At 42.5% G+C, this 16,517-nt stretch overlaps 1 protein-coding gene across 1 annotated transcript in view; it reads right to left on the bottom strand.

The window, feature by feature from the left end:
• Window positions 1-16,517, bottom strand: part of PTPRT (protein tyrosine phosphatase receptor type T) — a 697,808-nt gene that overhangs the window by 242,607 nt on the left and 438,684 nt on the right. The window contains exon 8 of the mRNA XM_026656812.2: window positions 1,487-1,783. Coding sequence (XP_026512597.1) covers window positions 1,487-1,783 — 297 coding nt within the window. The remainder of the gene's footprint in view (window positions 1-1,486; window positions 1,784-16,517) is intronic.

Here is a 16,517-nt window from a genome sequence, read left to right as displayed (position 1 = left end):
CTGCTTCTGATTGGCCCATGATTTCAGTCTCCGTTGCCCACATTAAATGCTCAAAACAAGCACCTTTGTGTTTTCTCCCATGCTGCCCCTCATGCTTGGAAGAAGCTGCCTGTAAACAACCACAACACTACAACATTATCCTCCTTCAAATTCTCCTTTGTCTGAGGTCTACAAAAAAAACTAGACAATGATTGACTGCTGGTGTGCTGAGACCACTGCTTCCCATGCTGACCAATACTGTCTCATCGTTTTCTTGTATCTTGTTTCTTGTCTTTTTTGTTCTGTGTTTGTACAGCGCCTCACACATTGGGGTCCTGGGATGCCTAAGCGTAGGGTGACCAGACAGCAAGTGTGAAAAATCGGGATGAAGGGGGGTGTGTGGTGGTAATAGGCACCTGTATAAGGAAAAGTCCCGAATATCGGGACTGTCCCTATAAAATGGGGACATCTGGTCACTCTACCTAAGCGACACAATAATACAAATATCAATAAATAATAATACATCCTCAAAGCACTTCTTATGGAACAAGAGTGGCAGAATCTGGCCTCATTAATTTAGCATAATAGGTGTACATGATATGTTAGGACACTGTGTGACCTGGAATGTCCAGAATTATGGAAAAAGGTGCATTCTGGAAATTACATTATGTACAAAAAGCTATATTAAAATGTTATTTAGGTTGGAAAGTTAAGCACTCAAAAGTTTGCAAGTGTCAGAATTGCAGTTGCCTATGGAACCTTCATTCTGGTCCTCTACGCCGCTAACCTGCGCATTGAATGAGGGCAGACCCCTGTGGAAAAGACAGCGTGTGATTCTCTAATTAAAGGCTGCATTATAAGGCATATGCACAAAGTGGCAGAATTAATGTTGGACACGCAACCATAAATCTCAAATTTCTTAACTTGAATGCCTGACTCTACAACCTAAATAACGTTCTTTATCACATTTGGTATATAATTTCCTAGGGTGGTGGGTTTTGTTTTTGTTTTTTGTTAAGGGAAGACAGTAAAATTCTGTTATATAAACTCGTAACAAGCGCAGGTATCAGTGGGGTTTGAACGCTGAGTCTTTGGCACTGCAGCACACATTTATACTGTTTGAGCTATTAGATTAACCAGCTTCCCCTACAATAAATAAAATAAGCCATGGGACTGGAGAAGTTTGTCTGGGGGAGGGGGGGGCGCACTGAGAGTTTAGCACCCAACACTTCCCAGAATTGGGCCCTTTGCTGCTGACTGGCAGACATGAATATTACTTGCAGCTTCACAGTGCTTTACAAACATTATCCACGCCATGAAAAGTAGGTAAATATATATAATCTCTATTTTAATTGCAGCCCAAGGAAATCTGATACGGAATTGATGAGACACCACCTCCAAGCCCACAATGCCATTTTTACCAAGTCATTTTCCCCCCAAACAGTTACTTAGAACTTTGAACCATGAAAAAATAAATATTAAAATAAAAAACAAAACATTTTCTTACCATCCTCTTCAGTCTGTACCACCAGCTCCTCGCTTTCCATTTTGCCCTCTGGATTAGAAAGTGCTAGCCTCAACCGGATGGTCATGAAGGGCCGAAGGCCTCGCAAGGTATAATGTGAGGATGTCTGGATGAGTTCCTCTGCCTCGTACTTCTGCTGGTTAAACACGTACTGGTACTGGACTGTCAGGTTGTAGCTGTGGCAACGGGTCACTGCGTAACCAAAGGGCTCCCATTGCAAGGTCAGCTGCCGGGAGCGGATGTCAACAACTTCCATACTCTGCGGTCCATGGACTGGATCTGTGCAACAAGTGAAAGAAATGAAAAGGCTTTAAAGGAGGCAGGCATCCGTGGATTTCTCAGCGTCCATTATCTATAGTACTTATGGCCCAACTTGCTATAGTAGCAGAGCACCTGGCTATCTTTAATGAATTTGTCCTCACAACACCCCCGTGACCTAGGAAAAAGTGCTATTATCGCTGTTCTGCAGATGGGGAACTGAGGCACAGAGAGACTAAATGTCCTGCCCAAGAGAACGGAGGTGGGGCAGTAACTGAACCCAGTTCTCTCACGTCCTAAGCTAATGCCCTAACCACTGCACATCCTCCCTGCACAGAGAATGAGAACATGAGGGTGCAGTATGGAGGTTTATGAGAATGAGTTTGGGAACACCACCGCACTTCACCAGTGCTACTGTTCTCTCTTTTTAAATGCTTGGGAGGCACTCAGACACTTGGTCTAGTCTACTCCTATGCCCTATTGCCAAAGCCTTGAGTGAGTTATTAGAGTAACATCTCACCATATCATCATACATTCTTCATGTACCACGTTTATAGAACAGCTATTTTAGAAATACATATTGACTGGGTGAGACTATTTTTTTGTGTTCCTCCATCTGTAAAACCAGGCTACTTTAATATCCTAAATCCCACATTATTGGGAAATTTCTCAAAGAGGAAAAATATTGAAAGTAATGTTTTAGAATCTTATACTTTTTTTTTCCAAATGCACATTAATATCGTGATTTTAATGTCCAATATAACAGGACCTTCCAGAGCCAGTACTAGGCACCTAATGCTATGGATACATGCTGTAAAAAATTATAATAGATACTATATAATAAATGAACTGCTGTATATCCCCACTGGACTGTTAGGAATCTCCCTTTCCCACATTTCTAGCCCTAATGAGTCACATGTTATCACACCTTAAATATGTCATGGGTATAGAACTGTATATTTCTGTACCTTAGACCAGTGCAAGTTTGGAGTGAATATAGGAAACATTCCTCTGGAATTTTTTTTTCTTTTCAAATGGTGGCTATTTGAAAGTGCCCATGGATCTGGAACATTCATAGAGGCCGCAGCAGAGGTTAATTATTGGTTGAAGGGAGAAGTGGTCATATAAGTACCATTTATGAGATGAATACCACAGCGACAGAGGTAATATAAAGTCCTAATGAAGTTCATTCATTATTCTTTCTACAGACTCAGCTTGAGGTAAAGATGCATGTGTAAGAATAATTTTCACTTGGTGTTGCCTATTTTATGTTTACAGCATAGCTTTGACCACTTTAAAAAGTGAATGTGAGAGTGTATAGTTGTATTTTACACAAAGATTGAGGGATGAATGAGTGAATGATTGAGATGCATTAGGTGGTAAGTATACTACGTATACACACACACACACACACACACACACACACACACACATTTTTGAGCAGGTATTTCTCAAAATTGTATGGTATTTTAAAGTTTTAATTAATCATCCCTCAATCAATGCTACAAGAGTGCACATGTACGAATGCAGGAGAGAAAATTAGTGAAATACATATAATTTTCATCTGCAACTTCTTAATATTAGAGCATAATTTAAAATATTTTACCAACAAATTTTGCCGTCTCTCAATTTCAAACCACAGAAAGACTACTACTTTTTTTTTAAAACAAACAAACAAAAACAGTCATAAGGAAAACAAAATAGTTTTAGAAAGAAAGAGAGAGAGAAATAAAGGGGGGAAACGCCCTCTAGAATTTGTTATGAAGTGAAGAACAACAAACAAAGCATCTCCTCTTCTGCTAATGTAAGAGCAGAGAACATACTAATGATCGGTGAGACACGTCTCACTGCAAAATCTGTAACCATTAACAATGGGGCAGTAACTACTTCAGAAATGAACATTTCATATATATTAAAATACACACGTGTGCACTTTAAAAATAGAACACTAAAACTAGGTGATTTACAGCATGCAACTATGATTTAGAATTTCAAATCTCTTATATAGTAATTGCTATTGTATTCTGTTTTTTATAATCATTCTTGGCACTTCCATAGCATATTCAATGACTGGTTGCTGGACTCTTTACAAACAATGAAGCCTCAATCCCCACATTGTGAGGGAAACTTTATCCTCATTTTAAAGAGGAATAAACGGAGGCACAGAGAGGTTTAAGTGGCTTGTCCAGGAACACACACAGTCCTCCGCAGAACTTTAGAACTGACACCTAGTTTCCTGCTCCAGCCATTATATAACACTTTCCCTAGAAAACACATTTAACACTTTACATTTAATAACAACAGCTATTTCTGACGTGAAAGCTGGTAACTAGTCACCAGGATACAGCAACACAACTGAGAGTGCGATTTGAGGGGGGAAATGAAAAAATCTTATACCCAGCTGAAACTATCATGGGAGATACAGGTAGGCAAAACAATTACCTAGATGGGAATGTAGTGAGGCCACTGGGATCTAAAAGCAACTATGCAGAAGGGACTACAGAATTTTAAAATGACAAATGGCCAGGCCCTCAACAGAATTTCTCACTCAAAAGATGATGCCTCTCCCAGCACAGCACCACGTAACACACTGATGGGGTTTAGGTTCAGTGTGGTCTCATCCTGAACTGTCTTTGGACTAGTCCCCTCCACCCTTACCTCCAATCTGCGATCTCTGTTCATTTAGTTACTATTTACCAAGGCATTTGGTACAATTCCTATTTTTAAGTTAACAAGTGCTGCTGGCCTCTCCGGGTGGATAGACTGGGAAAGTGGGAGGTAGACAATTCCGCACTGTAACCAAGCAGTCTCGTGTTCCTGGAGACCTGTCAGGAAAGTGAAGAGGATGTTGAGACATGGGAGGTGGAAGTCTTGCCAATCATCCAAGGGCTTTATTAAACTGGATATGAAACTGCAGGAGCTTGAAAGCCATTAGTAACAAGCTGAGAACTCCACACTTTTCCCCTGAGATGGATCCCTAAAAAGCGGAGATCACTCCAAATGATTTTGGTAACTGGAGCATCTTTACTTCTGAAGAGCCACGTGATACAACCATACCTCCTTTCTTTTAAATTTAAAGAGGCGGGGGGAGAGGGGAGAGGTAGAAAAAGTGAGCATGCGCAGGAAGAGAGACTATCTTTACTCTCAGAAGGGACAGGAAGGATTTGGGCACACTAGCTGAGCACTGTGTGGAGGAATCTCACCTGAGTGTTCATGCTTTGTGCCGACTGGTAGCCAATTGTCGATTTTCATAAGAAAAATGAACGAATACATTTGCTGCTCCTGCCACCACACTTAATTTTAATGAAGGTTTCTACGGAAGGGTGCTGGAACAATTTGTATAGTGGGGGTGCTGAGACTCATTGAACCAAATGGTAAACTCTGTATATAATGGAAACCACTTCAAACCAGAGGGTGTAGCAGCACCCCCAGCATCCCTAGTTCCAGCACCTATGCTTCTACATTTAGAGATACTTATTTCTAGTTCCAGCTCTTCACGGCTTAGCCTCCTTATTACCAGACCTTGTGCTGGCCTTTGCCACTTGCCACCCTGTAGTAATTCATCTCTGTCTACCAGGGCCGGCTCCAGTGTTTTTGCTGCCCCAAGTGGTGAGGGGGAAAAAGCAAAAGCCGCGATCGGCAGCACTTCAGCGGCACCTCACCGCCGCCGCTTTATTCTGCGACGGCAATTCGGCGGCAGGTCCTTCCCTCCGAGAGGGACTCGCTGCCGAAGAGCTGGACCTGCTGCCCCTTTCCGTTGGCCGCCCCAAGCACCTGCTTGCTGGGCTGGTGCCTGGAGCTGGCCCTGCAGTCTATCTGCCCCTTTTCTCCTTTAATACCTCTGAAAAACCAGGCTGCTAGAGACACCAGTTGAGCACCAAAAAAACTGAAGCACCCTAAAAGTCAGAGAAAACTTGGGAAAATTTAGATATTCTTGACCTGCCTGAGGACATACAGCAAGCATTAGAGACAAGATTAGAATCAAATGCTCCCAACTTCATATTCCATGCACAATCATTTAGGATATGCTGCCTCATTAACTGAAGGATATTGTCTAGCAGCGAGGATTTTAGAAGGAGTGATGTATAAGAACAGCTTCCTCACTGAAGTTTCTGGGTTATTTTTGTTCATGAGAAAATGTTGTTTCCCTTTACATCCATGATATTAGTGTTTTGACACAGGGGCAGGCAGTGGAAAATGGACTGTGTGTGTGTGGTCCTGCCATAACTATACAGTTCAAAAGTTATGGGTTTCTGAAGATAATGATGGGCTCCTAACAGGCTAGGATATCTATACAGAACATCCATCACTGCAGTATCTCACTGCTGTGTGGCTTTGTAATGGCGAAACATTGGGAATGTTTAAGACACAAGTTAAAAAAAAAAAATCAGGCTAGGCAATTGCCTTCACCTTTCGATGTGAGGAAGGGTGCTCTAGTGTTTAGAGATGGGAACAAAGAGCCAATTAATTCTATTCCTAGTTGATATGGTGTGATGTTAGCCAAACTATTTTGTTTCCAACATCGTAATCCTGATCGTCAGACAGGATACATCTCCACAGGCAGAAATGGATGCAGAATATAAAACAATCAAACTGTATTTGGGACACAACCATTAATCTGAAATTTCTGCAATAGAAAAGATGTGAGAAAAAAATATCTTCCTTCCCAGTCAGCATTAGTGATCGCTCCCTACCGCTACTCTTATCACAGATGTTTACAGAATGTGAACAATGAACTTTTCTACAGTGGATCACCACCATAGACAATTAAAGGAACCAAAAGAATGCGTCTGTGAAAACCATCAGCCCCTGAAAGTGCAAAGACAGGCACACGTCTTTTCAGGCTGCATCAAAGGGAAAGAATATCGAAATAACAAAAGATAAAGGTGGTTCTTCCTTCAGTGCTCCCCTTTATTCAGATCCCACATAATCACTAGGAGACTTGAGGCCTCAGAATGCAGCAAGGCAAAAACAAAAACATTCATGCTAGGAGACACCCAGGCAGCTACAGATGGCAATTAAAAACACTATAAAATTTAAAATGGTGATTTAATTATAGTTATTGTCTTTACATTATTCAGGTTATGGAATGAATAATTAACTTGGGGGTGCCTGGTATACTGATGTCAGGTTTGGCCACTGCATTGGTGCCATTGGTAAGGACTGATTCTGATTTTAATGTAACCTCACCCAGACTTTCACCCCAAACCTGAATTAAACAAAATGTTCTGGAGTTTGACTTTAACTTTCCCCCTAATTTCTTTGCTCATCTCTGCACTTTGTAGTTCCTACCAGGACCAGAAATGTCAGAAACCCACTTCTGTGAGATCTCCATCCCAGTTTCCAACAGATACTTAGCATTTTTCTGTAGATTCTCTGAGATACAGCCCTGAGGCCTTTCCTTAATCTTTCCTTAGGGTAACCTGCCTATTAACTACAAAATAAAGTGTTTAGGCTAAATCTAATGACAGCTTTCAGAGTAGCAGCCGTGTTAGTCTGTATCCACAAAAAGAACAGGAGTACTTGTGGCATAGATGCCACAAGTACTCCTGTTCTTTAGGCTAAATCTGTAACCCAAATTCAGAGACCTCTCTCTAGTAACAATCTGCACTACATAATGCAGTGTACTTCTAACAACTATTTTTAGGGTACCCAATCTCCAGTTGATCTGTCTCCTACTTTCTGAGTCCAGCAAAAGGAAATCAGGATACTGCAGTGATACTGAAAACTTGGGAATAGGCTGCAGCTTTCAGATTTATCTGCAGTCTGGCCAGGGGGTAGGTATTGGCCATCAAATGGCCTTTTAGTTTCTTGGGGGAGGGAAAACAAATACAACTATTCAAGCTCTAGGTTCGGAGAACAGGAAACCTGCCTGGAATTAAGTCAGTGAATTGAAGTAAACACTGAAGGTTTTATATTCTCTCTCACCCTCTTCTCTCAGTCTCAATCTCAATTTCTCTGAGAACCAAAACCATATAATTTAGAAAATGCTCTTCTGTTTCCAGTCTCATTTCCTCTGCAGCACAAACCATTTTTTACACATTTTAAAGCCAGGAATGGTTTGTTGTTCTTAAAGAACAGCGATCCCAGTCTCTTGTCTATTTATTCCTTTAGCAGTTTCAGTTTCTTAAATATACTACTCTATGCTGCAGTCTTATTACCAGATGTTCAGTGGTATCCATGCACAGCGGAATCCATTGCATCACCTCCACTCACTTTTTGTAATGTGGTAATGAATTATTTCCCCCCAAGAACAAGCTGAGAACAAATAAGAAAAATGATAGTGTTTCTAATCAATCAGTAGTCGATTTACCACCAGTAAACATCTGATGAGTAGTCAATCAGTTTAATTTCTATAGTCTTGGAATGGAGATATCAAGTCCTAATACATCCCATGACTCACAGACTATTAAATAATGTATGATACAGTTGACCATAAGCCATCAATGATACTGACATGTTCTGGGTGGCTTCATATTCTTGCTGTTCACGCTCCCAGCATTTAAGGAAGAAAGGACAGGAGAGGAAACAGAGCTCTGACCCAATAATTCTGCTCCATATTTAGTTGGCATGGTCCCTACTGGCTGACAGCAAGCACCTGATTGGTCTTTGTCCCCCTTCGAGACCGTGAGTAGCCTCCCAAATGTTCCCTGCCCATCAATCCTGGAAGGCTTGGAGTGAAGACCCTCACCAGGTCTCTTGCAGGGCTACCACCGGTAGACTTCCCTCACTGACTTGAGCTGGAGGCTATTCGTTACATAGCAGAAGGGCGGTCTGGCAGTGAAGTTGTGTGGCTGAAAGTTGGGAAATCTGAGTTCATTCCTAGCTCGTCTGTGAATTTCCTGTATGACCTTAGTCGAGTCTAGGAAGGCCTGATTTCCAAAAGGGCAGATGGCTACAACCTGGATCAGTGCATGGTTATTGCACACAGATTAAGCATTTGACTACACCAGCATTTTTGTGTACAGCCCTGAGCTTCTGCTCAGTTTTAAAAAACTGATCCTTTTTAAAACAAAGTACCTGTGATGGGTGCCACCTGAAACTGGGGAACCACTGAGTCCCCTGACCCACCAGCCTGGGTTCCCTCTCACACTGTACTGCTGTGACAAGCTGCAAAGCCCTCCAGCCTCCACTTTCACCAGCATTCATACAGGTAGGGACACACCCAGCTGCAGTTACACACAGGCTCTCTAATCACCAGCTTCCGAGCCTGGGACCCCAGAGCAGTATCATTCTGCCCTGGTCAAATCTGACCAGTATGTGGATTTAAGACCTGGTCTGCCTCTCCCTCAATGTGAAGAGAACAATGCACACTTGTGGTAACCAAGCAGAGATTTTCCCCAACCACTCCAGTCAAAGCTCACTGGTTTAGATTAAAAACAAAAGCAAGTTTATTAATTACAAAAGATAGATTTTAAGTGATTATAAGGGATAGCAGACAGATCAAAGCAGATTACCTAGCAAATAAACAAAAATGCAAACTCAGCTTAATATATTAGATAGATTGGATATGAATTAGAGTCTCACCCTGAGAAATGATTCAAGCAGGCTACAGATCCTTAAGGGACAAGCTGCACTTGCTTTACAGCTTGGAATCCCCAGGTGTTTCATACACAGGATAGAAATCCCTTTAGCCTGGGCCCACCACTTCCCCTAGTTCAGTCTTTGTTCCTCAGGAGTCCTCTAGTGTGGGGAGTGAAGAACCACAGATGATGTCACTCCCTGCCTTATATAGCTTTTGCATATGGCAGGTGTGATGGGTTACTCCCCACTCCGGGATGCCACCTGATATACTGGGGTCCCACTGAACCCATCGGTTCCACCAGCCTGGGCTCCCTCACCCTGTCCTGCTGAGCCAGGCCCTCAAGCCTCCTCCAGCACACACACACACACACACACGGCCACTCCAGCTGCAGAAAAAGACAGACACTGAAATCAGCTCTGTGTGGGATGACTCAGTTTGGGAATTGCCCAGTACTCAAGTGCACACCCCCTCTGGAATGTAAACCCAAAATTGTATTGTCTTGCGCTACACAGAAATCTGTACAGCATTAAACTCATGAAAATTGCCCCCTCCCTCAATGTGGAGGAAGATATGCACAGCTTCCCCACCCCATTATGAATTGCACAAACTGGGTTTTAGAAAACAAAACAAGTTTATTAACTACAAAGGATAGATTTAAGGGATTATAAGGGATAGCAAACAGATCAAGGTAGATTACTAAGCAAATAAAGCAAACGCAAACTAAGCTTAATACACTAAAGAAACTGGCTGCAAGTAGTAATTTCTCACCCTATATGCTGTTTTAAGCAAGTTGCAGAGACAAATTTATTTTGCTTGCAGCTTAGAATTCCAGATATCTTTCACAGGCCAGACACCTTCTAGCCTGGGTCCAATTCTTTCCCAGTTCAGTCTTAGGTGTTTTTAGCTGTCATCTTGGGCAGGGATTCAGTGAAGAACTGACCCAGATTAACTCACTCGCCAGCCTTAAATAGGGTTTATATAGGGTGGGAATCCTTTTTTTCCCAGTTTGATCCCTGCCCCCTACCAGTGGAAAAATACCAGCAGTCCAAGATGGTGTCCAGTACCAGGTGACATGATCACATGACCCTGCAGTGTCAAAGCAGCATCCCAGGAATCTTCTCAAGAAGGTGGGAGATTAGAATCTTCAAAGATTCTCCCTATTGTTCTCCCTAATGGTTTATTGACTAACCAGCCAGACTGGTTGCATTTTATGTGATGGGTGTTTCCAGGTGCAAATACTTTGGCAATTGATACATAGTCAATATTCCTAACTTCAGATACAGAAATTATACATGCATACAGCTAGGATAATCATATTCAGCAAATCATGACTCTGCTAGTGACACCTCACATGACTTATCTTGTGCAAAATGCACCATAATTGTGTCATAATCCTATCAGAATACCACCGTGAAGAATATGGGGTGCAGTGTCACTTTTTAAAAAGCTGGCCCTTTTTAAGACAAAGTACCTACCTCACAGGGATGTTCAAGTTTTAATTAGTTAATGTTTGTATGTGAGATGACTAAATCCTCAGATGAAAAGGGCCATAGAAGAACAAAGTGATGTTAATGCAAAATTTGAAATGAGATGGCTCCATACTGTTGTACTTCTCTGTCTTGCTACTGAAAGGAATGCCAAATGTTTTGTGAGCCCTTTCAAGTAATAGAGAAGTACAGTGGTTCAAAGTCTGAGACCTGCTATATATTGTGTTCTGGGCCAGTGCTAGAAAGCTTTAATTTTTCAACATGGCTTAAGTGGCCACTATCACAAAAACCACCACAGCTAGAAGCAAAATGATTCATGCCATCTAAAAGCCTAAATCTTAGTTTTCAAATGAAGCATGTCAAGCCTATAAAGCATTAACCTAGCACTTGGTGTTTGAAAGAGAGGCTACTAACCGTATGTTTGAATTGGAGTAGAGGGGAAAAACAAACAAACACAGAAAGAGCAATCAGAATAATCGAATTTGACTATCTAGGTGTTACCCAGGGCCGGCTCCAGGCACCAGCTTAACAAGCAGGTGCTTGGGGCGGCCAAGGGAGAAGGGCGGCACCTGCGGCAATTTGGGGGCAGCAGGTCACTGAACTGCCGCTGCCGATCGCGGCTTTTTTTTTTTTTTTTTCCCAATTTCCCCGCCGCCGATCACGATTGTGGCTTTTTTTTTGTTTTTTGCTTGGGGCGGCAGAAATGCTGGAGCCGGCCCTGGTGTTACCTAATTTATTAATATGTACACAACTTCCATGAACTGAAGCTTTCATGCTCACATGGACTTCAAATGGCTCTGTGAAATTTAAGGGAGAGAATACCAAAGAAAAAAGTATAATCGGGCTACTGTAACTGCTCTTAAACCCAAGCAAAGGAATCCAGTCTTTGGGATTCACTAGGAGGGGGAACCACAGCAGAGTTATGAATGCTAACTTTTATTTAAGTTCTGTGGAACTATTAAGTGCTAATGAATGATTCATTCAATAACAAAGGATTGAAAAAATATTTTAATAAGTTAGGGGTCACCTATGCTTTGGTAGGCTGCTGTGAATGCTTTCCAGACCAATAACCTTTTCTAAGCACTAGCTCTGGACAAGTGTCCAGAAAAGAAAACAGCTTGGTCCACAAATCTTCAGATGTGGTCTTGGTCCCAGCAAGCTACTCTCTACTCGTAAGTGTCATCTGACATGTTCACAGTATGTATCTCATGCTGCCACCATGAATAGATGGTCCATTTTGGTGGCTGTTTTGTCATTCCTTTTTGAGTGGTGCAGATTATATGAATTTTTTCACTCTTCAATGGCTCAAGGTGAACCATAGGAATAGGAAGGTTGATGTAGGTTGTTAATAGCAGATGTCTGCTTTAAACCCCTCCCTTGGAAGAAGAGGGGGAGGGAAAGCTTAAAATAAAACACTATGTTCTGAATATGAAGCTAGAGCTGAGCAGCAAAGCTAAATTGAGACAATCAGTTGTTGCCCTTCAGGTTAACTACCTGCTGCAGGAGCCTAATTGCAAGGAATTGGTGCTGTCAGTAACGACGCGGCATCAAGCAGAAGGTGTCCGTATTGCTCTGAGGCACCATTGCCCATGTCTCCTGACCCTACAGAGGACGTGAAGCAGAGTTTATTAACAGTGCAGATGTCCACTGATTAAATTCTGTTTCCCAGTGGAAGGTTACGCAGACACAGAGCCCAAAGGGAAGAAAAATTAGTGTGACAGGTGCAGCAGCTTTCCAAGAGTTTTGTTTAAGTTCTCTAAAAAACAAAAAGAGTAAGGAAAACTTGTGGGCACGTGTGTTAGAGAGGGATGGAGATTAATGCCCTTGCTTCTTTCATATTCCCTGTTATTCCAGACTAGGCTGAACAGCCCAAGTACACTGACTTGTGCCCACAGCATGTCACTGGATTTCTGCTCTGGATAGATTCATGTAAGCCAAAGAAGCCCAGAGAACATCACAGCACTTAAATCAGGTTCCATGTCCCTTTCTTCTGGGTAGTTTATGTTAAATAATAGACGGTATAAATCATAGAAGATTAGGGTTGGAAGAGACCTCAGGAGGTCATCTAGTCCAATCCCCTGTTCAAAGCAGGATCAACACCTGGTGTAAAGTAATACAAAATGCCTAGCAAGAAACACTTTTCTGTCTCCTGTCAGCTGGGAAATTGAGAGATCACTTCCTTTCCCCACTAGGTAGGCCCTTCCTGGATACTGAGGAGAGCCCCTTGGAGGCCAGGTCTCTTCCTATTAAGGATAGGCAGTTTCCTTTACAGCAGGCAGTTTCCATGTCTGGAGACACTACTTGCAGCTTGCAGTCACAGGACCATTGTCAACTTGCTCCTTCACTCACGCTTCTCAGTTTTAAAGGGGCAAGCCTTGGAGTAGCATGCAGGGAAGACTCTTGAGCAAACGGGGCCCAGGATCAGCACCCTGTTACAATTCCACAGGTGTTGAGTGGAGGCCACTAAATTCACTCACGTAGTCTAACTTAATACAGCTGTCCAGAGGAGAATGGGTAATGTTGCATAGGGCACAGGAAAAATAGCTTGTTAGTCAGCTACATTGAAACCAAAGCAAGAGAGAAGCTGTATAGGCACTGTTGAGCCCCAGGCGTTCAAGAGCAGTATATTTTTCATTGTTCAGTTAAAACAGTTCAGATGAGCTCTGCGTAAGCATCAAGGAGGATTTACTGTGTTCAGCCAAACCAAACCTCACCTCATCTCCAAACCTTTAGAGGCTGGAAATTTAGGTCGCTTCAGATAAGCATCAGAATAATGCCAGTCTAAATATTGTTGCTGGCTTAGCAAATTGGAAAATGTCTGCCCTTCCCAGCCTGGTGGTAACCCCAAGGTTGATGATCAGAAAACATTTTTCTGTCATAGGCAGCTCCGCTCTTCAGTCTATATGGCACAGCTGATTTTACATCCAGTATCTTGGATACTGACACAAACTCAAATGTGGCCTTGCGTGAGTCAGTTAATCTCTGTGTCCATTTTCTATTATGAAGAATGAGTTCTAGCTGCAAAATTTAGTGCTAGCTCTTAAGTTTCCTGGATTTCACTTGCAGACACTGAAAGCCTGAACTTCAGAGTCATCAACTTATATTAAGAAATCTAATGAACAGTGTAGTTTTACCTTCTTGATGGATATCCCTTACAGAGATGTCCTACAAAATGTGAAAGGGATGAAATCAGTAGGGCTTTATAGCCCCTTAATAGAGGTCAACAGAAATGAATGTTGGGCTGTTTGCATCACTCAGATTTTGAAGGCAAGTGGGGACTGCAATGGTCCCATACATAAGCTAAGCAGCTCCTTGACTGGCGGCACTAATAATTACCTGCCTTCTAGGATTCTGTCTGAGGGCTTAATCATAACTGGTAATAAGGACTAGGAGGTGCACAGACATAAAATAGCAAGCAGTGGTAAGAGAAGATCTCAAGCTGGAAGTCAGGAGATCCTAATACCAGTTCCACTATACTACAGATATCTGGCTTTGTTTTCCCATCTGCAGAACACTGATTTGGTGGCACTATGCAATGACCAGTCTCATTCACCTCTAAACATCGCATGTTTTGCAAAACCTGATACACTTGAGAACTGCATGAAATGTATAGTTCTGTTACCAAATAGAGACAGTACAACATTTCCATGTGAACAATGGAAGAGTTAACCTGTAAAGAGCTTTTCATTTGTAGATCTCAAAATGTTTTACAAAGGAAGGTATCATTCTTCTTGTTTTACAGATGGGAAAACTGATAGAGGTATAGTGATTTGCCCAAGGTCCCAGTGAGTTAGTGCCTGAGGAAACGTCTCCTGGACTTCATGCCTATGCACTAGACCACACTGTCTTCAATTATTCCTATTCCAACAGATCAAACATCCTTAAGACAATGAAAGCCCCCTTTGGCATATTCCTGGGCTGACGGAAGTGGGATCCCAACCACTACTCAGAAAACTATTGAAGAAACAAAAAGCAAGAGCATTTAAGTAGCATGGCCTATATGTACAGTTTGGTGGGGGTTTGTTCATTCAACTCCACAGTTCATTTCTTAGCCAATAAGACAAATCATCACAGACAGCTTGTTCTAACTGACAGCAGTCTCTCTCTCTCTCTCTCTGACAATGTGGACATGTCAGTCTGACAAACAACTGTGTTCATCCCTGAAGCTCAGCATGTCTGTCAGTGACAAAGCATCATTGCTGGCTCATCCAAGAAACAAGGCGATGCATGTGAGCTCTGCCCATCACATTTTAATGCCTAGACAGCAAAAATGAGGTATAAATGCCTTGATAGATTAGATGGACAAAACTGAGATTAAACAGAAGGAGATAAACAACGTTTAAATAGTACTGTAGTCTCTTGGCTTGGTCCTCCCTCTTCTGAGAGCAGGAAGACATAGGAAGAGAATTTGGCTGGAATAGGATTTAGCCCTGGTGATGGGATCCCCGGGGTGCAGCCTGGGACTGTGGGACAATGCTTTGCTAGTGACAAGCAGCAAATCTCTCCAGAGATTTGGTCCTGTTATCACTCAGCACAACCGCATGTGGAGCCCCACTGCCAGTTAGATTGCATGAATGCTCCCAGAACCACTCATGAATCACACAGAGAAAGGCACCAGCCAAATCCCTCCCAGCACTGTACCTGTCTGTATATACTGTCTTGCACTGCTCAAGATGAGAAGTACAAATTTATTAATTGGTTCCCCACTTCATCAATGGAAAGTGGATATACACCTGCCTTTGCAAACCTGAGCAAGCACCCTTGCCAAACACGTCTGGCAAACTCACTGGTAAAGATAAGCAGTTAAATACATGTATTGACTACAAAAGATAGATTTGAAGTGATTATAAGTGATAGGCAAAAAGTCAGAGTTAGTTACCAACATAAAATAAAATATAAGCACACAGTTTAAACTCTCAACCCTATTAGACTGCAGCCTGGGACTGTTAGATTGGGCAACATCTAGATTAAGCAGTTTTTCTCACCCTACTGGATACTGTAGTTCACAGATTTCACCTTTGAAACCTGGGCCAGTCTCCTCTGTTGGAGTCTTAAGTCTTCTCAGTGTCCTTGTTGCTTGCAGCATAGGTGGGGGCAGGAGAAAGGCCAAGCATGGGGCCCTTGTGTTCTGTTTTATACCCTCAGCCCCATGTGCTTGGAGAACACAAATCCAGGCATGCCTGGGGGGCATTGCTGAGTCCCCAGGCAAGGCTGAGCAATTCCCTTGGTGTGGCCTTATGCTAGTGAGTCATTGAATTGTAGCTCCCTTGCTGGACAATGGCTCTTGATGGGTTATTTGACACCCCGCCCGGGCGTTGGTTACTTTCCTTGCTGTCGCCTCTGGGGAACTAATATCTGGCTGATTCCCCAATTTACAGCATGTTTAAGTGACAACCCTACAACACCATCTCATAACTTCATATGCACTAAAGATATACATATTTAGATAGAACAGTGACTTTCAGCTAATCAACCTTTTTCCTGATACCTCTGTCTGTGTTTGGGAAACTTATTGGCTGACCTGATCACCACCCTCGCTGCTTGCTTTCACATGCACAAGATATGGGTTTGTTATCTCATGTTGTTGTACACTGTGTGCTCCTCCTATGCGCAAGAATTTAACCACTTAGAAGGGTTGTAAACAGGGAAGTAAAAAGAATAAAAACCCCAGTGAAAAGTTCCTGGGAGGCTTTTTGGCTACCACGACCTGGCGTTCTGTCTCCTTTCCTTTCTCGTCGCCACA

The sequence above is a fragment of the Terrapene carolina genome, unplaced genomic scaffold (genome assembly GCF_002925995.2).
Source record: "Terrapene carolina triunguis isolate 2854851 unplaced genomic scaffold, T_m_triunguis-2.0 Scaffold233, whole genome shotgun sequence".
Classification (NCBI taxonomy): domain Eukaryota; kingdom Metazoa; phylum Chordata; order Testudines; family Emydidae; genus Terrapene; species Terrapene triunguis.
This window is presented reverse-complemented; position numbering and strand designations above follow the sequence as displayed.